The 20516-nt window shown below is 37.1% G+C and overlaps 6 protein-coding genes across 7 annotated transcripts; 2 read left to right on the top strand and 4 right to left on the bottom strand.

Moving 5' to 3' along the window:
• Positions 1–247: 247 nt before the first annotated feature.
• Positions 248–2666, bottom strand: si:ch1073-143l10.2 (uncharacterized protein LOC565165 homolog). Its single transcript, XM_056247804.1, has 6 exons — positions 2443–2666; positions 2308–2359; positions 2079–2166; positions 864–937; positions 523–774; positions 248–436 (listed from the first exon to the last, which is right to left on the bottom strand). Exons 1-6 carry the CDS (start codon positions 2528–2530, stop codon positions 316–318), a joined length of 675 nt encoding a protein of 224 aa, XP_056103779.1. The 5' UTR covers positions 2531–2666; the 3' UTR covers positions 248–315.
• A 90-nt stretch (positions 2667–2756) lies between these two features.
• med11 (mediator complex subunit 11) lies at positions 2757–4149 on the top strand. Of its 2 annotated transcripts, none has more exons than XM_056247807.1 (4): positions 2757–2845; positions 3072–3155; positions 3558–3688; positions 3974–4149. In XM_056247807.1, exons 2-4 carry the CDS (start codon positions 3086–3088, stop codon positions 4115–4117), a joined length of 345 nt encoding a protein of 114 aa, XP_056103782.1. In that variant the 5' UTR covers positions 2757–2845; positions 3072–3085; the 3' UTR covers positions 4118–4149. The 2 variants fall into 2 exon arrangements, with proteins under 2 accessions (XP_056103782.1, XP_056103781.1); XM_056247806.1 differs by having other exon boundaries at positions 2761–2875.
• A 201-nt stretch (positions 4150–4350) lies between these two features.
• rnasekb (ribonuclease, RNase K b) lies at positions 4351–6187 on the bottom strand. Its single transcript, XM_056247808.1, has 3 exons — positions 5988–6187; positions 5487–5569; positions 4351–5026 (listed from the first exon to the last, which is right to left on the bottom strand). Exons 1-3 carry the CDS (start codon positions 6063–6065, stop codon positions 4882–4884), a joined length of 306 nt encoding a protein of 101 aa, XP_056103783.1. The 5' UTR covers positions 6066–6187; the 3' UTR covers positions 4351–4881.
• Positions 6188–6309: 122 nt separating this feature from the next.
• cunh17orf49 (chromosome unknown C17orf49 homolog) lies at positions 6310–10166 on the top strand. The gene is made up of 6 exons (XM_056247805.1): positions 6310–6581; positions 6664–6758; positions 6895–6996; positions 8540–8769; positions 8881–8982; positions 9547–10166. The coding sequence occupies exons 1-6, from the start codon at positions 6561–6563 to the stop codon at positions 9609–9611; spliced, it is 615 nt and encodes a 204-aa protein (XP_056103780.1). The 5' UTR covers positions 6310–6560; the 3' UTR covers positions 9612–10166.
• Positions 10167–12167: 2001 nt separating this feature from the next.
• On the bottom strand, positions 12168–16443 carry LOC130082893 (PPP2R1A-PPP2R2A-interacting phosphatase regulator 1). The gene is made up of 9 exons (XM_056247803.1): positions 15517–16443; positions 15123–15207; positions 14972–15028; positions 14060–14106; positions 13927–13984; positions 13775–13842; positions 13555–13610; positions 12994–13078; positions 12168–12897 (listed from the first exon to the last, which is right to left on the bottom strand). Exons 1-9 carry the CDS (start codon positions 15600–15602, stop codon positions 12780–12782), a joined length of 660 nt encoding a protein of 219 aa, XP_056103778.1. The 5' UTR covers positions 15603–16443; the 3' UTR covers positions 12168–12779.
• Positions 16444–17344: 901 nt separating this feature from the next.
• LOC130082892 (P2Y purinoceptor 3) lies at positions 17345–19196 on the bottom strand. Its single transcript, XM_056247802.1, has one exon. The coding sequence runs from the start codon at positions 19079–19081 to the stop codon at positions 17807–17809; it is 1275 nt and encodes a 424-aa protein (XP_056103777.1). The 5' UTR covers positions 19082–19196; the 3' UTR covers positions 17345–17806.
• Between the last annotated feature and the right edge of the window lie 1320 nt (positions 19197–20516).

The raw sequence follows: 20516 nt of genomic DNA, 5'->3' as shown, positions 1-20516 counted from the left end.
TTAAAGCAAGAATAAACATCTGCCAATAAGGTCAGATTTTTTTTTTTCACTTTGAATTAAGACTATTTTTTCATTCAAGACTTGATATCTTAAGATATTTTGCTTCATAAGTAAATGTATCTTGATTTAAGAATGTTTAGATATTTGTACTGAAATACGACAAAAAAAATAGTACGAAAATACATTTTAATTTTTTTGCGGTGCTTAAATGCTTACTGTAAAATGATCTCCAAGAATGTAGGGGGGAAGAAATCATCAGAAACATCATAAAATTCACATTCCTAGATAACTACGTTTGTTTCAAGAAAGAGGACGCTAAATATTCGACTCTGTCGGTTTGATATCTGAGCTGTTGTTAGTGTTAGCTGCTACACACGGTGGAGGGCGAGGCCTTCCCCGATACCGCTTCTTCAGTCGACCAGCCAAACGTTGCCACCTAGTGGGCGATATAATGTATTGCAAGTCATTTATGAGTAAAAGCATTGAAGAAGCAATAATAACATATCACGGTATAACATTCACCTTTCTTGTGTTGCATTGTGCTTATTAATCCTCACAGCCTCCTGTTTTTTCTCCTCTAACCAGCGGTCTAGGAGTTCCTCCTCCTGGAGTTTTGTGGCAGCCATCTCCTCTGTCAGTGTGCTGTGCTCCCGTCTCAGTGCTGTCAGTTCCTTTGATTGACACTCCAGCTGATACTCATATTCCTCCAGATCTGACTTCAGACAAGAAGCCCCCTGGGCCAACAAAACCGCTTCGGTCCTGTAACGGGCAACTCTACAGCAGGAATACATGATATAACCCTATTAGGACTGCTTGTCTTGATGACTTTATCATCTTTTTTCAATATGTGCTGTTTGACCTACTGTGAGTGACAGTACTGTAACTCTGCCTCCTTCAGGTATATATTGCTGGTCAAATCTGCGATTTTCTGCTTGAGCTTGAAAAAAGACAGATGTGGAAGGGTATTCCATGGTTAATAGTGAGAGACTGATGTAGCCTATATCTCTCTCTCACACACACACACACACACACACATATATATATATACAAAAGTTTTGAAACAAATACTATTTTTAATGTTTTTGAAAGAAGTCTCTTATGCTAATCAAGCCTGCATTTATTTGGTCAAAAATATTGTGAAATATTATTACAATTTAAAATAATGTTTTTCTATTTGAATATACTTTAAAATATAATTGATGTATGTGATCAAAGCTGAATTTTCAGCATCATTACAGTCTTCAGTGTGACATGATCCCTCAGAAATCATGTAATATGCTGATTTATTATCAATGTTGGAAACAGTTATGCTGCTTAAGATTTTTTTATAACCTGTGATACTTTTTCAGGATTCTTTGATGAATATAAAGTTTTTAAAAAAATTATTTAAAAAAGCATTTAAAATAGAAATCTTTTCTAAAATATACACTTCTGTCCAAAAGTTTGGGGTCAGTATTCTTTTTTTTTTTTTTTTTAATTAATACTTTTATTCAGCAAGGATGTGTTAAATTGATAAAATGCTGTTCTTTTTAACTTTTCATTCATCAATACATCCTGAAAAAAAGTATCACGGGTTCCAAAAATATATTAAGCATCACAACTGTTTCCAACATTGATAATAACTGAGTATCAAATCAGCATATTAGACTTTCTGAAGGGTCATGTGACACTGAAGACTGGAGTAATAATACTGAAAATTCAGCTTTGCATCACAGGGATAAATTATATTTTAAAATATATTCAAATAGAAAAGTTGTTTTAAATTGTAATAATATTTCACAATATTACTGTTTTTTTTGTTGTATTTTTAATCAAATAAATACAGCCTTGGTGAGCATAAGAGACTTATTTTAAAAACATAAAAAAATATTACCGATCTCAAACTTTTGAACGGTAGTGGTATGTATATATCAAGTCCTAGATTAAAAAAAAATCATAAAGATTAAGCATAACAGAAACCTTAATAAAACTTACAAATTGCAATGTTATGCATAAAATCTATAGATCTGGTGGGGAATAAAATGAGAGTTTTAGCAATAAGGCAGTTTATCAGTGATGTTTATTGATATTTCTCTTACCTGTTGATTAAGAAATTCCACCTCATTCACTCTCAAATAAAGTGTGCCGCCTTCATTTGGGCATCTAGAGTATCTGTTTTCTTTGGAACTGAATCAAATATAACAGCACACACAAACATAGTAAATTGCGATGTGTGTCAAGTAAATACACCAGTATGCATAATGTAATTTATGCCAATAAGTCAAGAAATCAAATCAGTACAATAATAGATGTCACGTGTTGTGTTACCTGCCTTGCCAGAGTTTGATATGAAAGTCCAGCATCTCCTCCAGCCTGGACACTGTCAGAGCATCCAGTCATTACTGAAGCACAGCAGTACTTATAGCTTGTTTATGTACATTTGACAGCATCTGTATTACTCACCCTTATCAAAGAGGCCAGAGAAAGGATCTCTCTGCTTACAGTCTCTGTGAAACAACTCCGCGCGCACGTGACTCTTCCAAGACTCCATGTCTGCTCGAGTTCAGATGGACAATTCACCTATTTCTCACTGTTTCGAGTCTCGTCTAAAGTATCATTTCAGCGGTTTTCACATTGAATATAACTTGCAGCCCTATACAACCAATTTCTGTGGGAGATTTTCTTCAGATGTTGTACAAATCGCTTTAATTAGTAGTTAAACATTTCCTTGTTTAGTTTTCTCTACGGTAAGTGGGCAGGTTTCGCGTTTCTATTATTTTTGTTCTTCTGCGGCTTCCGTACTTCCCAATATACTAATATACGAGTGCTTTGTTTAGTACAGTCAGTGGTTAAATATCTGGTCAAGGTAACTTTCGTTGCTTAAATATACATGCAAGTAAGTAGACTTAAATTATTTTACAAACATACATTTCTGAAGTGTGTTTTTAATTTTTCAATAATTAAACTCGTTGTATAGCTAACGTATGTGTGTGTGGTGTCTGTTGCAGTTTAATAATTCTGCATGTTCAGGTATGAGTTGAGCGCTTGTCTTTTGTATGTTTGTGCTTTATGTTTTTTTCTGTATTCTGTAGGTTGTGTGCTCGGGATGGCTAATGACAGGCTGAGAGCGTTAGAAGATGTGGAGAAGGAGATTGCTTTAGTGCTGCAGAGCGCAGGTTTGTGTTAGACTTAAACCAGTTTAAAATAGTTTTCTAGTCTTCGCTGATTTAGGCTAGTTCCCTAGTCTGGCCATGCTGACTTTAGCTGGTTTAGGAAGACAAAACTCATTTAAACCTGCTTTAAACTCAGTAAACTGACCAACTGGTTGAGCTTATTTTAGCTGGCTTAGCTAGAGAAACGCATTTAAACCTGATTTAAGCCCAGTAAACTGACCACCTGGGGTAGACCTGGTGACTAGCAAACCAGCTTTGGCCGATAGAGGCCTTTTTTTTTTAATTAGGGGTTTTGTAACTGTCATTATAAATATACCTGCTTAAAAGCTTAACAGTGTTAGGATTTATTATTTTGTATATGTTTAATCTAGTATACAGTTTGAATGGTAACAATCTGTCTATCAGGAACTATTGTGCTGGAGCTTTCTAAAGAGAAGGCCAATGCCAGTTTATTAGACCGACAGCTGAATCAGTTCCAGACCTCCATCAACAGAGTTGAGAATGAACTGAGTGCACAGATCCGATATCTGACACAGGTGTGTAATGTGTATGTGGGTTACATCTATCTAATTATCTATCTATCGTTCTATCTATCTTTCTATCTCCATCCATCTATTGTTCCATCCATCCATCCTTCCTGATCTATCATCCATCATTCCATGCATCATGCCATCCATTCTTCCATGTCTATCTATCTATCTATCTATCTATCTATCTATCTATCTATCTATCTATCTATCTATCAAAACATATAGCATTGGAGAAAAACTTTGACTGCCTCTGATGCACTAACTTTTTTATTTCTTGTTTTCTGCGTAAAGGTGGCAACAGGTCAGCCTCATGAGGGATCGACATACTCAGCCAGAAAGGACTGTCAGATGGCCTTAAACCGTGCAGAATATGCCCGTGTCAAACTGGGAGAGCTGGGACGTACCTGTGAGATAATGCTTGATCCACAGACGTAAAGACATATTAAATGGACTGTTACTTTGTAATATTTGCCAGCTGACTTCATAAGTGTCTGTTTCATGACCTGTCTGAAAACCATCTACAAACACTTTTTTCCCCGATAATCTTAGGAAATCCTGTATGACAAACCCAGTGATTTGCTTTGAATATCTTCCCTGTGTTGTAATAGCACCAAAGCTTTTGTCTTGATGAGAAATGTTATAGGTGTGACAAAAAAAATATATATATCTTTTTCACTAGTATTTTATTGAAGGGAACATAAGACCTCTCCATTCACTTATCTTGTATTGTTCATCACAGTTGTGATAATATCAAGTACATAGAACAAGGGTTGCATGGTGTACATCAATAAAATAATAGACATTTATATTACCACACACACACACACACACACACAAAAAGATTGGAATTCAAAAAATGTCCACCATACACACACATTCAACATGAACACAAGCTACTAACATCAACCCATTGTTTTTAGTGTCTAATAGCTCATTGATCAGAAGACAACCATTAAAGGAATTTAACAACACATGACATGCATATATATGCACACAGCATGTATTTGTGCCTATTTACTGTATGTCTTGGACACTTTGTCTTCATTAGAATATCAATATATCTAGTATTTAAAGATGATCTTCCAAATATATCAATTTCAGACAACATAACAAAGCAAAATCTCCTCCTAGTTTGTCGAGAAGTCTTTTAAAAATAAATAATTAGGAATAATTGGAGTTGAATTTGAAATGGTCTGGATTTATGTGACCATGTACTCCTGCCGCTTGTTAAGGCGAACCTGACACAGAGACACTGCGCCAACACCTACGTAGATGGCAGCGGCAATGAAGCAGTTGATTCCAACTTGGTTGTAGAGTCCGTAAATTGTCTGTGGTGGATTCTTACTGTTGAAGAGAATGCGTTCATGAGTAAACATTTGCATGTAGAAATGTCATATCAGCTCAGGATCTGCCAGTTCTCATTCGACGCAAGGAGCCTATTCAAAATGTAAGCCCTTATCATACTTATTATTATTTGATCAAAAATATAGTAAAAACATTAATATTGTGAAATATTCTTAACATTTAAAAATAACTGTTTTTTTTATTTGAATATATATTTAAATCTAATGTATTCCTGTAATGGAAAAGCCGTATATTCTGCTGTCCAGTCTTCAGTGTCAAATGATCCTTCAGAAATCATTCTAATGTGATGATATGTTGCTCAAGAAATATTTCTTATTATCAATGTTGAAAACAGTTGTGCTGCTTAATATTTTTGTGGAAACAGCTATTTTCATTTTTATACATTTATATCTATAGCTATCTGGAACATTATATTTAAAGATAGGGGAGAGTAACTCACTCATCACGGATGTCTTCCTCAGTAAAGGGAACATCTTCGATCAGCACAGCAGATTTTGCACTGAAGAAGATTCCCAACATTGACTGAAAAAAAGAGTGCATAATTCTTAAAAACAGGGTTTGTTAAGAATATTTAATATTAAGACATTAGGTGCAATTAATTGTGGAAGAGCACCCAATATGATATCTATCTATACACAAAGACAAAAAAGGACAGAAAAAATGGTCAAGTGAAGGAGGTAAAGAATAGCTATCAAGGCCTTTCCATCCTATGATCCCAACACCTGCTGTTTTCTGATATATTCTGCTGATAAATAGGTGACTGAACAGATATTTTTATGCAAATGTATAACTATTTTACGCATTTATCTTATCAGGGAAGATCCAAATACACCAATATTTACTAATGTTACTACCTATATAGGCAAAATATTCCTGTCGTTGGGGGTGAATCCCATTAGCTACAACTAGCAAGCGATGTCACGAAGACTATAATCCTTACCAGCATAACGACACCCCAGATGCTTAACACGATCCCACAGGCGGCCAATTTAGGCCCACAGAATAAAAGCGACGGCATTTTATCTGAGATCGCCCACAGATTCTTCCTCTCAAAACTGGAAAAAGGATGCTACATCCAGTCGTCATCCAGGATGACAGCCTGCCTCTAGCCTTCTCTCGAACGGATGTATATCGGCGGCACTCGGGTTTGTTCGACTAGTTCCGTAAGCTTTTTCGCCAACACTCGGGTATTTTCGTACGGATGTTGCGCAGATCGTTTCAAATCATTTGATTGGCTATGGGCTGACCAATTACACGCCTCGTTTTCGAAGCGCATTGTATTCTGGGAATTTTTAGTTCGAACTATTATGTTGCGTTCATGCTTATTATAGATACTTTTTGTTAGATATATGATAAAGTTAGCATTATTATTTCGTACACAAGGTCGCTAAATGACTGCAGTGGTCATTTAAAATCGGTAGTTTCAGCTTTTCAGCGCCGCTGATTGAAACTCGACTAGATTGTTTTTTTTGTATTTGTGTCAGTTCTTTTTATTTCAGCTCATCACTCCAGCATGACTTCGGCCTCCACAAAGGTAAAACACTTGCGTCGTACTGCATCATAAATATTCGTAAGTAATTTATAAATAATAATAGAAACATAACAATGTCTATTAGGTGGGTGAGATCTTCTCGGCTGCAGGCTCGGCATTCTCTAAACTAGGCGAACTGACCATGCAGCTGCATCCAGTGGCGGACTCTTCTCCTGCAGGGTGAGATGCTGAAACTGCATCTGCAGTGTTTCAAATCTATTCTTGTCTTCTCTCCCGTTAAATAGTCTAATTAGTTTTGTTCTATTGTTTAAGTATAGTCAATGTTTTATAAATGACTCATTTTCCCTTCTCTCAGAGCCAAATGGACCGACACGGAGATTGAGATGCTGCGATCTGCAGTTCGCCGCTTCGGTGAAGATTTGAACAGCATCAGCTCAGTCATAAAGGAGCGTACAGTGTAAGTGTGTGTTAAGTTATAGTGATGGATCATGGAGTTATAGCTGTATAATTGTCTTTTAAAAAGTTCTAATTTTAATAATAAATTGAATATGAAATACAGTGTTTAAAAAAAGAACAGAGTAAATTACAGTCAAGATTAAGAATAGAAAAGGTTTGGAATAATTAAGATTTTTAATGTTTTTAAAGTCTCTTATGCTCACCAAGGCTGCATTTATTTGATTTCTGTGATGCAAAGCTGAATTTTCAGCATCATTCTTTCAGTCTTCACTTCACTGTCACATGATTCTTCAGAAATTATTCTAATATGATGATTTAGTGCCGAATTATTGATTGAAAATATTAAGAACCATTATTAACGGTTCATGGCAAATAAAACTTCAATCAATGTTAAAAACATTTTTTGCTGCTTAATATTTTTGTGGAAACTGATTGATTTTTTTTTTTCAGGATTCTTTAATAAATAGAATGTTCAAAACAGTATTTATTTGAAATATAAATATTTTAACAACATTAACAGTCACATTATAAATGTCTTAAAGGGTTAGTTCACCCAAAAATGAAAATTATGTCATTAATGACTCACCCTCATGTCTTCGGAACACAGTTTAAGATATTTTAGATTTTGTCCGAGAGTTTTCTGTCCCTCCATTGAAAATGTATGTACGGTATACTATCCTTGTGCAGAAAGGAAATAAAGACATAATCAAAGTAGTCCATGTGACATCAGTGGGTTAGTTAGAATGTTTTGAAGCATCGAAAATACATTTTGGTCCAAAAATAACAAAAACTACAACTTTATTCAGCATTGTATTCTCTTCCGGTTCTGTTGTCGATCCGCGTTCAGTGCCGCTGGTGACGTAAGACGCTGCTGACGTGTTATTAGTGCGCACAAGCTTCGTTTACAGTCTGAGGGAGACGCACGCTGTAAACAAAACAATCTTCGCAAACATGTCTAAGGATTTCCACACAGAGGAAGACTTGCATTTTTTTGCCCAGCCATATTTATTTGAACCCGAATACACGGACGCACCAGATACACGTCAGCAGCGTCTTACGTCATCAGCGTCACTGCGGACTCGTGAACGCGGATTGACAACAGAACCGGAGGACAATACAATGCATTTGTATGGAACATTCACAATATTAGTGTTTTTACTGTATTTTTTATTGAATAAATGCATAATATTGCACCACAAATCTTGTCAAGTCACCTTTATTTATATTGCGCTTTTTACAATACTGATTGTTTCAAAGCAGCTTTATAGAGATGACAGGAAAATAATGCAACAAAGTTTGTTTCCAGAAGAAAATAGCATCACAGTCCAGCTTAAGTAAGCTCAGTGATATTTCATTTTTGTTGTAAAAAAGTTATTAATTTAGTTCATTTATATATATATAGCCGCTCTGGAGAAAACGTGATGTCATCGTCCAGCTCAGTTCAGTTCTCATATAATGGTGTCAATACAGGCAGATCAATAATATTGTTGAATATTAAATGAAATGTCCCCAACCACTCACTCTTTTTCCTTGTCTTCTTGTAGTGCCCAGATTAAGACCACAGTAAAGAGGAAGCTGTATGAGGACAGCAGGGTTCCTCTCACTGCAGAGTCACCTAAAAAAACGATGAAGAAAACCACAGTGACGCTGGCACTGCCTCCTGCATCAGTGGCCCCCACAGGGATCACTGTTCCGACCACGCAGGTTGTCGTCACAACTGGATTGCAGAGTTCTTCATCTTTACAACCAGTAATAAAAAACCCTAAACCAGCAGGTGACTCACTTTCTGAATACAAGGGATGAAAAATGAAAGCATATATCATTAACAATATCAGTTTACAAATGCGGTTATATGTCTGTTAATGCGCTGGCTCTCTATTATCAGATGTGACTCTGAGTGCTCTCAATGACTCCGATGTGAACAGTGATTTGGTGGATATTGAGGGGCTTGGAGAGGGCTCCACTAAAAAACCGAACTTCGACCAAGGTGAGTCCCATTTTAAATGCATTGAAAGGGATGATTACCCAATAATGACATTGACATCATTTATTCACCCTCGTTTCGTTCCAAACCCCTTTATGGTGCTTTTGCCTCAGTTTTAAAGCTTGAAAACTGTATTTCCATTCAAGGTTATTCTTACAGAAGAAAGTCATACAGCTTTGGAATGAAAGGAGGGTTGATTAAATTAAATTTAGTATTTTTGGGGTAAATGATTCCTTTAAAGGTGAAGTATGTAGTTTTACACTAAGAAAACAATCCGGTCAAATGTGTTTTCGACTACCTCTGGAAGTGGTAGAAAGTGGACGAGCTCAAAATGGTTTAGACCCCATTTACACCTGTATTTTGTGTCGTCCACTTGTGATCCGATCGACCAAAACACATCTTAATACCAGGTGGAAACAGAGCCATTGGACAATGAACAATAAACTGGGTTAAGATAATGTATTATGACATTAAAAAACTTACATCACCTTTAACAAGTGGAAAAGTGTGTTTACTTGTATGTTGCTGTTGACACTTTTCTTTTCCTTTTTTTTTTTTTTCTGGCAGAGAGCTTGAATTTGGACTCCAGTCTAATAATGAACTCCAGTGATTTGCCCCTGCTGTCCCGCTGATTTTCATTGGTCAGTCAAAGTGATATTCAGGGCAACAGGGACAAAGATTATTAAGGACAACACATGTAAAGATTCTGCAGTTTGATCGTGAGATATACAGAATAGGGAAAGCAGCAGTTGGCACCTTATACCTTTTCCACTGTGGGTCCAAATAGCGCCAGACCAAATCTCTACTACATCACCAACCATTCTCTACCCATTTCAGTGAAGAAGTATGAGTATAAAAGTAGGGTTTTTTTTTATCTAATGGAAAGGAATCTAATGGAAGATGGAAAATGTTTTTTTGTAGTTCATGTTGCGTGATCTGCTTTACCCGCAGTTGAAAAAGGGTTTACAGGACAGTGGTGTCAAACTACTTTTTTTGTATTTTAATAGGCCCTTTTTACTTAAGTAAATCTTTGTGAAGTGACATAAGATGCTGACTGTAATGGAAAAGTTGCAGCATGCAATCAAAAATAGAATTGTACCATTTTTTTCACGGTCACTGTATGCTAGGTGCAGCTTCTATTGTATGTATATATTATTTTAACATTATTAAATGGGTCATTTCAACAGCACACACAAGACATACCCGTTTAAATTTTATATGAACTAATCAGCTTGACGTACAATGTCTTAGCTCAGCATCAAAGACAACATGCAAATCAATAAAATGAGTTTTTATTAGGATCTTCTTCATATTTAGAATATATGGTATCATATACATTTCATTTAATGATAAATGATATTTATTCTCTGATAATTGGACATTCATCTTGGGTGATGGGGAATAAGTGTACTTTTGCTACTAATACGTCAAAAAATATCCATCTTTCACTTAAATTGTTTTCTGCCTTTTAGAATATATTTACAACTTGAACAACTGATAGTCAGAATCTATCGGCTTTGGCATTCCTTTACATTGTTTTTCGTGTGCTCACAATCCATTTAGTAACAGCACTCAATCATTAGAGGAAAAAAAAGACAAATCATGACCATCTCTGACGCAGATACAACAGATCTTCTGGCAAATCCGAAAAATAAGACATTGTACATATTGTAGGTAATAGAGGGAAATTAATAAAAAACTGATTCAGAACAAACATATCTCAAGTCTTCCCTTCAGGTTCTTGATAAATACATAATATGATTATCCCGGTGAATGTGACAAATAATAATTCCAGCAACATTAATGCATATTGCACATTTGTAATCACCTTTAAAGACCCATATACATTGGCATCAATCTTTGAAATGTCAAGGACCTCGACTGGAAATTGCAAAATTACAAACAGTGCAAGTAACTTTGGAATTAAAACTTCAAGACTCAAAACCTGTAAGGCATTGTCATTACTGCGAATTAAAATCTAAACGAGTAAAAATACAAGGCAATGACTTTATAGCGAAGAATGAGCCATATTCCTCCTGATATGTGAATATGGAAACAGAGGAACAGCTTCAAATGTCTGACGTGCAGCTTTACAAACCAACAAGCTGCTGGTGTCAATAAAATAAAGACTTTGGGAATCAAGAATGGTGACATATATCTTTACATTGATATTATATGTACTGCAACCAGGGCCTTTACACATCCATAAATAACAATATAACAGACGCCACAAGCAACATAATTTGCATAACGTTGTGAAGTATCATGGGACACTTGTTTTAGGAGGGCTTCCAGTTCAATTAACTGCAGCATGTGACTTTTTTGGATAATATAATCATTTTCAACAAGCCTAATAAAATATCCAGCTCAAACACCAGAACTAAAGACACAATCCAGAGCTACTGCATCTGATACTTGTAAATACACAAAAAGATGATCAACTTAAAAGCTAGAGGAGAGTAAAAAACGAGTTAAATCCATCTTGTGAAGAACACATTACGACGAAACTCTCAGGACAGACTGTTCTCGGCTCACTCAAAGAACTGAATGTTTCCCAAATGAAAGGATTCAAACAAATAAACCCGATGCTTTACAATAAAAGTAAATATTATCCCACTCATGTAACAGCAACTTTGATATCTAACACTGTGCAAATAGTACAAGAGGAAGAGTATGATATCCGCTGAAACTGTGATTGTATCAATGTAGAAGCTTTATGTGTTTAGTAATACAACAACCCACTTGCATCTCAAATCTGTACATCTCAAATTTCTGTACATAATTCACAACTTAAGGGTCTCGTTTAGGGTTTCATGATGGAAAAACAGTTCGACTAATGATTTTCACACTGAATAAAGCATCTTGCCTCAGACGGGATACATTCTCAGGCTCTAGGTCAGTTTTCGATGTGGACTTTTCACTGAAAGTGCTTTGCCTATATTCCAACACTAGGTTCTAGACGCGATGTTAGACGTCTAGTCTTTACAGTACTTGTTTTAAGTAAGCGTTAAGAGAATAAAAATGTGGGAGTTGCCTGAATGCGCTGGTATCATTTCAAATGATTTAAAGAATATTTTTCAAACTTAAAAAGTTCAGTCTGAGCTAAAAGCTATATGGAAAAATAAACATATTTACAGATATCAGACCCCTCGGATAAACGGGGGGGGGGGGGGGGGGGGGGGCAAAATAATATTCGATTATTCACATATTTATACACATTTATACAAAAAGTTGACCTCTATGGCCAACTGATTTTAATACTCTCTATCCTTATTTATTTTTTCAATGGATTCTGGAGATTTTACCAGACTGTTGGACCCCATTAATGGAAGCTGAAGATGTACCAAAATACAAAAGTGTTTTGCCACAACATAAGGAAAGCAAAGAAGAGCAAAACTGGTCTGTACACTGAGGAATGGGTCTTTGTGTCCAGATTCACCACTTTGATTGTAGTGTGTTATTGCAGATACTATTTCAGATATACAACACACTATTCTGTAGGCACCGAAGATCCATAATTATCCACAAATTACATGATAGCCTGCAGCGTCCATGTTGTCATGTCAGAAACATCCTTGTCTTCATATATTGCATCTTGATTTCCTCTAAAATCAAAGTCACAACTAGGACGAATTTCCTTCAGAAGTGATTCAGCTGAAAGACTCATCAAAGCACCAAAATAAGAAGTAGGAAAACGGGAAGAGAACTTAAGGTTGACGTTTGGTCTTCATTTAACAACACCTTGAGTCCAAAGCTCTACAAGTTGGTGATCTGGACTCTGGTGTGATGAATACTGAGGTTTAGATGCTGGGGTGGTGTGAGGTGAAGGGGGGCGGGGGGGAGAGGGACAGGGGGCTGGCCGGGGTGTTTGAACCGACGGGAGCGGTCCCAGAGGAAGAGTCCACTGACTGGGAAACACTGTATGTGTGAAGAGAGTCATTAAGCGCTGAAGTTGGTACTCATGAGGCATGAGATTCTGTTCAGTTATTATTGAAGCATCTTTACAAGACTCACCTGACTGTGTAACTGGTTATGTGAGCAGGGTCTGTGACTCCAGCAACAAAGAGCTTTTTAGGCGGACCGTCCGATTCCACGCCACCTGAGTGGAGAAGATGAAATAAATAAATAGACAGAAAATGTAATGACAACTAAATCTATTAATAATAAGAAGAAATGAGCCCAAAATCAACGTGATTTCTGAAGAGTCATGTGACACCGAAGACTGGAGTAATGATGCTGAAAATTCAGCTTTGCATCACAGGAATAAATTACATATTTAGGCAGGTAATATTGTAATAATATTTCATAATATAACTGTTTTTTGTATTAAATAAATGCAGCCTTAAGTGAGCATAAGAGACTTCTTTAAAAACATTTAAAAATCTTACCGACCCCAAACGTTTAAATGATGGTTTAGTTACTCCATGCAAAGAAAATGTTGCTAATAAAACATTCAAAAGTGCTTATAAATTGGAATTCTTTCACTATATTCATTAGATCTGATAATAGATTCAAATGTTCTTTTGCAAATGCCTTTTAGAAGAAACAACAGGTTATAATTCAGAATATTACTACCTTTCCTTTTCAAAGGTGCAACCGATGGCCATCTCACTCCAGAGCTCACAGATCCTCTGTTCGATCAAAAACACATCAAAAACTTAGTTCAGAAAGGATATTTCTATATCTTACATTTTGAAATGAATAAATATGTGACCACATTCTGAAAAACAATCCTAGTAGTCTTGACTTCTGAAGGATATACATTCTAATATTGTGGTTTTATTCACAAACTTACCCTCGAAACCTTCGAGTTGGACTGGGTGAGGAATTAGGAGTGACACCGCTGTCCTGGGAATGGAATCCCTGCGTGGGACATACAGAGAGAGATGACTAAAAAGAATGACAACGGATAGACACTGATGAACCCGAAGAGAGTGAAATACTCACTGGAGACAGATGGCCATGCCAATGACTCGCAGGAGGGAGGGGAACAGCAGATGAGGCACTAAGATGAGGGGGCACAAAATCAGTTAAAAAGATATTTCGATAATAAACTGTTCACTTATGTATATCTAGCTACCTTAGTCTCTGTAAACTCCCTCTCAAAGTGAGCTCCATGTTCTCAATCTGGAAGAAAAGCATTGTACAATAAAACCTCACTTGATTGAATATTTCTCATGCACTAAAAAAACTACCAATGCTTATGTTTAAATGCTTAATTAGTTTGGTAGACAAATATAAATTGTCTACTGGCGAATCTCTTTACAAAACTAAAATATAGGCTATATAAAAGAGCTTTAATATTAAGTTGGATTTTGACCCAGTCTCACTGGTATTGGGTATCCCTAATGGATGCAGTTTCATCTGCTAATAAGAAATTGTATAATATCCTATCCTTTGTTGCCAGAAAAAAAGATCTTTTACTTAATTGGATAAGTGATAAATCTCCATCTCTTGAAGGTTGCCATAAGGTTATTTTTGAGTTGATTACCCTGGAGCGTCTTACCTAGTTATTACATCAAAAAACATGCCAGTTTTATAAATTCTGGACCCCATATCTGGACTATTTGGAAACTCATCTTCGCCCTATTACTTTACAAGGAACATTGTAATTGTATAACTCTCAGGACATTGAATCTTTGTCCTCTTCAGCATCTTTTTGAAATATTATATTTTCAATATCTTTTTGTTATTGTTCTGTTTTATATGCAAATCTGAGCTATTGGTGTTCCTTTACTTTTATTTTATTGTATTGGTTTTTTTTTGTGATGTCTTGTTATATTTGTATTATAATGAAAATTCAATAAACATAATTATAATATATATATATATATATATATATATATATATATATATATATATATATATATATATCAGTATATATAGGCTATATAATTTTTTCATTCTTAAAGTAAAATCACCCAACAAGTGCTTAACAACATATATGTGAACTTTGCTACAGATTAAAAGCAATCGATTCTTTAGTTCTCACCTGTCTCTTGTGTTCGGATCTCTCACATGACAGGGAGAATGGGGACAGAGGGAGGGTCTGCAACACAAATGTAATGTTGTATTTACTTCTTCGAGGTTTTTTTTTTAATAAATGTCCAAAACTGATATTCACAGACCATCTGAACACTCACCCGGGAGGGAAAGCTCGGATTTACAGACACGCTGCTCCGACGATACCGAGCCGAACTATTAGAGCTAAACACTGTCGTCCCATCACTAAAGTGCCGACAATGAAAAGTTGGAAATTTCAAAGAATACATTTGTTTTAGGATCAAATTATTTTGCAGTGTTTATTACTTTTTAAACATCATGGCCCGGTTGTAGAACGTGGCCTAGAAAAAAAGCATTACTGGTGTGCATCTTGAGACAAAACAATGTTGTTGCAAGTTGTTTTCAGTTAAAACAGCTCAAACATGCATTTTAGTCTGAGACTCGCTGACTCGGCTTAGCCTTAAACCTTGTCAGTGTGAAACCGGGTGAATATATTCTGTTCCATTCTCTCAGCGATGAGTGCAATTCCCTCACCTGACGTTCGTGATCATGGGGGCGCTGTTCGACCTTCGGAGGGCTCCTCCTGCGCCTGCGCACTGGTCCACCTCCATCCTCTCCATAGCTCGTCCTCTGGCACCGAGGCTGTGCGTCACTCACGGCCGGGCTGAACGCCCCCTGAAGCGGCCAGAGCACCAACTCTCCCCCGGCAAAAGCCCGACCAGCAGGCCTCACGCCAAAATACCCGATCCAATTTAACTGGTTGACTGCTTTCCCGTGTCTATCGCATTTTGTTGAAGTTTAAAATGAAACACTGTAAGCTTTGTACAGTAATGTGATGACCAGCTGTGAGCTCGCGCTACAGCTTGTTTATCGGTTCGCGCACAAACTTGGTATAAACTCCTCAGGTTGATTTCGTCGGCGTAAACATGAAGCTTGTACAGTTATTTATGTGCATTACGGAGATTTTTCCTATTCAGACCATTAGATTAGTAAGTTACATTCAGGGCTATTCTCAATGCACAGCCAATAACTCGACAAGGTCCTTTGGCTTTTTAATCCAATCCAACTTATCCAAACAGAGTAAATAAAACATCGAAAAGCGCAAACAGCACATAAGCGAATTAACACAGATCAAAGTAGTCCAAAAATAAGCTTTCGGGTCTTTTCGGTCAAATGTCGTGATAAAGGTGAAGCTTTATGCCACGGCTTATTTATCAAGTTTACCTGCTAGTTTTTTAAGCAGTCGGAAAAATGACATAACACAATCCCGATAAACATGTGATCGTCGGCTCTGTCGGTGAAAGCATCCTCATCTGAAAGTGTCTACTGATACAGTCCGAAACACGGGATACATTAAAAGTTTTCCGGTCATTTCTTAATTTAGAAAATAAAACATATTTCCCGCAACCAAATAGAGATTGTGCGTCCCCTTGTACAACAGCGCCTTGCTCTGGTAGACAAGAGAACTGAATAGAGATAAAGCACTGTGCTCAAGAGAAGTGAATATGTGGCTTGCTGCATATTCTTTTGCCAATTATTCTGGCCTTGTTGCAAGAGTTTGCATATCAGATAAATCTTTTTTTAATTTAAATCAATACGATTAATGAGACATTTCAGGTTATTTTCATTGAGGATTAATCCAAAAGAATCACCTTGGGTGACTGTCATATCAGTAATGCTCTACAAAACTGTATTAAAGTTAAATTAAGCTTTTGATGTAAGTAAATAGTACTAATTTTGAAATACGATTTCATTTGTTAACATTAATAATTGCATTATGTAGCCTATTGTGAACTTTAAATATTTTCCACACTATTTATTAATTTTGGTTAATGCTGATTGCTGATTTATAAATGTGCTATTGTTCATTCATGTTTTTTTTTATATAATACATGAACTAATTAAAACGTTAAATGTGTATTATGAATGCTATAAAAGTATTTTTCATTGTGGTTCATGAGACCTATGCATTAACTCATTTTAATGAATGACATTTATATAACAAATATCTGGTTTTCCTTTTTAATGGTGAATTCTTATGAATTTTACACACTTACATATCCAATATTAACCGTTTATACTAGTGAACGTGTGTATTTTCTTTCAGAACTGTATAAGGCAAACGAAGTTAATTCTATACTACCATTCATAAAGCAAAGGTCTGGTGTTGCTTATGAATTGGCGAATGCTGAGGAATTACAAATTCAAGCATAAATGAAGCATAATAAATTACACGGGATGAAAGTGTTTCAGCTTTTAAGTTTTCATTTAGACAAAGTGTGTGATTTTATCTTTGAGATGCATTCAAATAAATGTTTATTCACTCCAGGCCTTACATTTTTAAAATACTAAGGATGTGCAATTCAACCGTTTCAGGATCTCTACAACAAACAGGGCATGCCTTGCTGATAATGTGAGCGAATCAGTTTAATTGTCACAAGATGTAAATTAGTAACTTTTTACTTCCTGTTTCTTTTGTTTATTATTTTGGCCTGTTAACAGTACTTCAATTCTGGTCACTCAGCAATTAATAACTTATTTTGTGCTTAAGAAATGCCAATTTCATACTTTGGATGAATTATTACTTTATTAATATTTACTGGTTTTACATTTTTACTCACCAAATATCCATCACAAACAAACACAAAAACATAATGTTTAAAAGAGGTGGCTGGTTATAACTGCTCGGTCGCATACTAGCATTAAACATGCTGCAATACTCAAGATTGTGTGAAATTACTCTGTAATATTAATGAATAATAAATAAATATGAAATCGGAAGCATGTAAAGTAGGTCTGTCCCTTTGTGCATTCCCAACCTCATTTATGTTATTCCTGATGATTTCGAGTCACTTTCATGAGCTTCGCCTGCCTTATGTGAATTGCCTTGCTCTTGATCCTCAGCCTCTTTCTGTCCTCCAAGAATCTGTAAAGGCCAGAGAAGGTGGGTGTTATGACCGGCGTCGGACCGTCCACAGCAGGCTAAGCTTTTGTCTCCTGTTAAGAAATAAAGGAGCGCATTGAGCCACGAATTGCAGGAAGCCAGCGGCCGAGTGATCTTGTAGCAAATGGAAACCATCCGCATGGTTTGGCACTCGGCGGCCTTCGTTTCTTTGAGGACGAGGAAGAGCGTGCGCGTTATGTGGAAGGGCAGAAAACACAGTGCGAACAGGATGGTGATGGCGATGATGGTTTTGATGGACTTGCGTCGCCTGTTGAGGTACGGTGCGTGCTGAGAGCCCGAGATGGACACGGACGTCCTGTCCTTGACCCCTTCCACCCCACCACACATTCCCCCTTCCTCCTGCACCTGTGGCTGGGAATGTAGCGTCAGGAAAATGGTCCGCACCACCTGCGAATAGCACCACGCAATGACGATAAAAGGGAGAAAGAAGCCCAGAAGGTGCAGAACGATTCCATAAGGCACGTATTCGGAAAACTCGGTGTCTATTGCGTCATCCCAACAGTTCCTGTATACCTCCACCTCGACTTTTCCAGCGTCACTGCCAACTTCCGACCAAGAATCGACTCCTTCATTCACTCCACCTCCTAGTTTCCTCAAAACGTCCCCTGTTTTGGCAAACCGGACGATGGGGCACGTAAGTATGAACACTACGACCCAAACGGCAGCGCAGATGCCTCTAACAACCCGCTTGCTCTCCAGGGTGATGGTTCTAATCGGATGGCAGATGCCCATGTAGCGATGGACAGATATACAGGTGAGGAAGAAGATGCTGCAGTACAGGTTGAAGTAAAACAAGAAACGCACCAGCCTGCACATGAAGTCTCCGAAAACCCAGTGGTCACGCATCACGTAGCTAGCCACGAGGAACGGCAATGAGAAGCTGTACATCAGATCCGTGGAGGCCAGATTGACCATGTAGATCAGCGAAGTGTTCCACTGACGGCCACTCTTGCACCGGTAGGACCGCAGGAGGACGGTGGAGTTCAGGACGAGGCTGAGCAAGAAGGTCAAGGAGTAGCACAGAGGCAAGATGACATACTTGTAGGACTCGTCGATGCTACAGCTGTGCAGCGCGCTGTGGTTTCGAACATCTGCCTGCACTGATGCGTTGGAGACTGAAGCCGTGGTCTTCATGATCAGCTGCCCTTGATCTCGTAACCACAAAGCCACATCACTGTCTTCTCTGGACCTCTTCAACTCAATCTAGAAGCACCGCATTCTTCAACCTTCAGGATATCCTGCGAGGACATCGCTCCGAGATAGAGAAAACAGATGAACGTTACATATCTTTACTGTGATTGCATTGTAAATCTGAACTTTCGTGTTTGCAGTCCGCCCTATGGTTTATTTCCAAGCAAACTGCAGGTTGACCAATGACTTAGCCCTTCAACTTTCTCTGTCTATAATGCTGATTCGGCCTCTTCTGGTCTATTGCCCCATCAATCAGTAACAAACCGTTCCGTAAACCCTTCATTCATCTTTCCATCCCCCATTTTTGTGTTCCATGTATTGGACAAATTCTTTTGCTTTGCAGTTTGTCTTTGCACAAATTAAGAGGTATCCACACGCGCCACTTCCTGACCTAACTGACCTCGTTTGCAATGAAAACTGTGTTAAGATGCCTAATTTATGTCGAGACATGGCTGATGCATTCATCTATATGCACAGTACCTACATAACATGAAGTACTAATGACAATGTCCATGTTTGGTTCATGAAATACTTGAGTTTGTTGCTTAATAAATATTCCTGTGTACTACAGAGGCAGCTTTGGTATTACAGTATCATGTGTTCTTGCAGGTATGTTCCAGTAAATAATTAATACTCATTCATTCAGACAAGAATCGCTGAGCGGAAACCCAATCCAGCGTACAGTTCAACACAAAAGTGTGCATATCAATTATAAACACCATGATTTGAGTATTAAAAGTTTGAAAATGTAAACTAGAGAAATTTGAAATATTATTATTGATAAATAAATATTATTGAAAGACTATATAGGTAATCTTTATTCATTTAAAGCAACCCCCACACACCACACACCCTAAGTATTAAAGCAATGTTTGTTTTGTTTTGATAGATCTATATGAAATATCTTACCTGTTTAAAGGTCAAGGAAAAAAGGTAACTCCAATGTGCAGCCAAAATGCATTAATTTCTTCACGCATCTGATAAAAGGTCAGGATGAAAAGTTCAGTGCTGTGTATGTTTTGCTGCACTGCAACTACAGTCTCTGATTACAAATTACTTTATCAATTTACAATCCAGATCTGCAAAATTTTACTAATCATGTCTCAATCAGTAATTCTGTGTGCTTCCTTCTTTTCTGTCTCGCCTCTTTGCCCTCTCGTTCTCTCTCTCTCTCCCTCTCTCGCTGTACACACACACACACTTATTTCAAGTTTCACTTATTAAGTTTCACTTATTAAGAAACTTAAAAAAAAAAAAGTTTAATCTATTATTTGTTCTAGGATACTTGAGGCACCTTAAAATGGTTATCGAGAGGTTCTACAAAAGGTTCTTCTAGTCCGATTAACCCCCAAACGACCGTAAAGTCACCATATAATCA

Source organism: Rhinichthys klamathensis, unplaced genomic scaffold (assembly GCF_029890125.1).
Source record: "Rhinichthys klamathensis goyatoka isolate OS25496 unplaced genomic scaffold, OSU_Roscu_1.1 h1tg000050l_1, whole genome shotgun sequence".
Classification (NCBI taxonomy): domain Eukaryota; kingdom Metazoa; phylum Chordata; class Actinopteri; order Cypriniformes; family Leuciscidae; genus Rhinichthys; species Rhinichthys klamathensis.
The sequence above is the reverse complement of the archived record's forward strand: the minus strand, read 5'-3'. Positions and strand labels throughout refer to the sequence as shown.

Excerpts from the sequence above, each read along its gene's own strand:
- si:ch1073-143l10.2 (XM_056247804.1), bottom strand. The coding sequence starts at position 2,530 with ATGGAGTCTTGGAAGAGTCACGTGCGCGCGGAGTTGTTTCACAGAGAC. Across the intron at positions 2,360-2,442 it reads CTCTGGCCTCTTTGATAAGG|TGTCCAGGCTGGAGGAGATG; the intron begins GTGAGTAATACA and ends ATGCTCTGACAG. Across the intron at positions 775-863 it reads TTACAGTACTGTCACTCACA|AGTTGCCCGTTACAGGACCG; the intron begins GTAGGTCAAACA and ends TTCCTGCTGTAG.
- med11 (XM_056247807.1), top strand. The coding sequence starts at position 3,086 with ATGGCTAATGACAGGCTGAGAGCGTTAGAAGATGTGGAGAAGGAGATT. Across the intron at positions 3,156-3,557 it reads TTTAGTGCTGCAGAGCGCAG|GAACTATTGTGCTGGAGCTT; the intron begins GTTTGTGTTAGA and ends TCTGTCTATCAG. Across the intron at positions 3,689-3,973 it reads AGATCCGATATCTGACACAG|GTGGCAACAGGTCAGCCTCA; the intron begins GTGTGTAATGTG and ends TTCTGCGTAAAG.
- rnasekb (XM_056247808.1), bottom strand. The coding sequence starts at position 6,065 with ATGCCGTCGCTTTTATTCTGTGGGCCTAAATTGGCCGCCTGTGGGATC. Across the intron at positions 5,570-5,987 it reads TCTGGGGTGTCGTTATGCTG|TCAATGTTGGGAATCTTCTT; the intron begins GTAAGGATTATA and ends TCTTTTTTTCAG. Across the intron at positions 5,027-5,486 it reads GAGGAAGACATCCGTGATGA|TAAGAATCCACCACAGACAA; the intron begins GTGAGTTACTCT and ends TCTCTTCAACAG.
- cunh17orf49 (XM_056247805.1), top strand. The coding sequence starts at position 6,561 with ATGACTTCGGCCTCCACAAAG. Across the intron at positions 6,759-6,894 it reads GCGGACTCTTCTCCTGCAGG|AGCCAAATGGACCGACACGG; the intron begins GTGAGATGCTGA and ends CCCTTCTCTCAG. Across the intron at positions 6,997-8,539 it reads GTCATAAAGGAGCGTACAGT|TGCCCAGATTAAGACCACAG; the intron begins GTAAGTGTGTGT and ends GTCTTCTTGTAG.
- LOC130082893 (XM_056247803.1), bottom strand. The coding sequence starts at position 15,602 with ATGGAGAGGATGGAGGTGGACCAGTGCGCAGGCGCAGGAGGAGCCCTC. Across the intron at positions 15,029-15,122 it reads ATCCGAGCTTTCCCTCCCGG|ACCCTCCCTCTGTCCCCATT; the intron begins GTGAGTGTTCAG and ends TTTGTGTTGCAG. Across the intron at positions 14,107-14,971 it reads GATCCGAACACAAGAGACAG|ATTGAGAACATGGAGCTCAC; the intron begins GTGAGAACTAAA and ends CTTTTCTTCCAG.
- LOC130082892 (XM_056247802.1), bottom strand. The coding sequence starts at position 19,081 with ATGAAGACCACGGCTTCAGTCTCCAACGCATCAGTGCAGGCAGATGTT.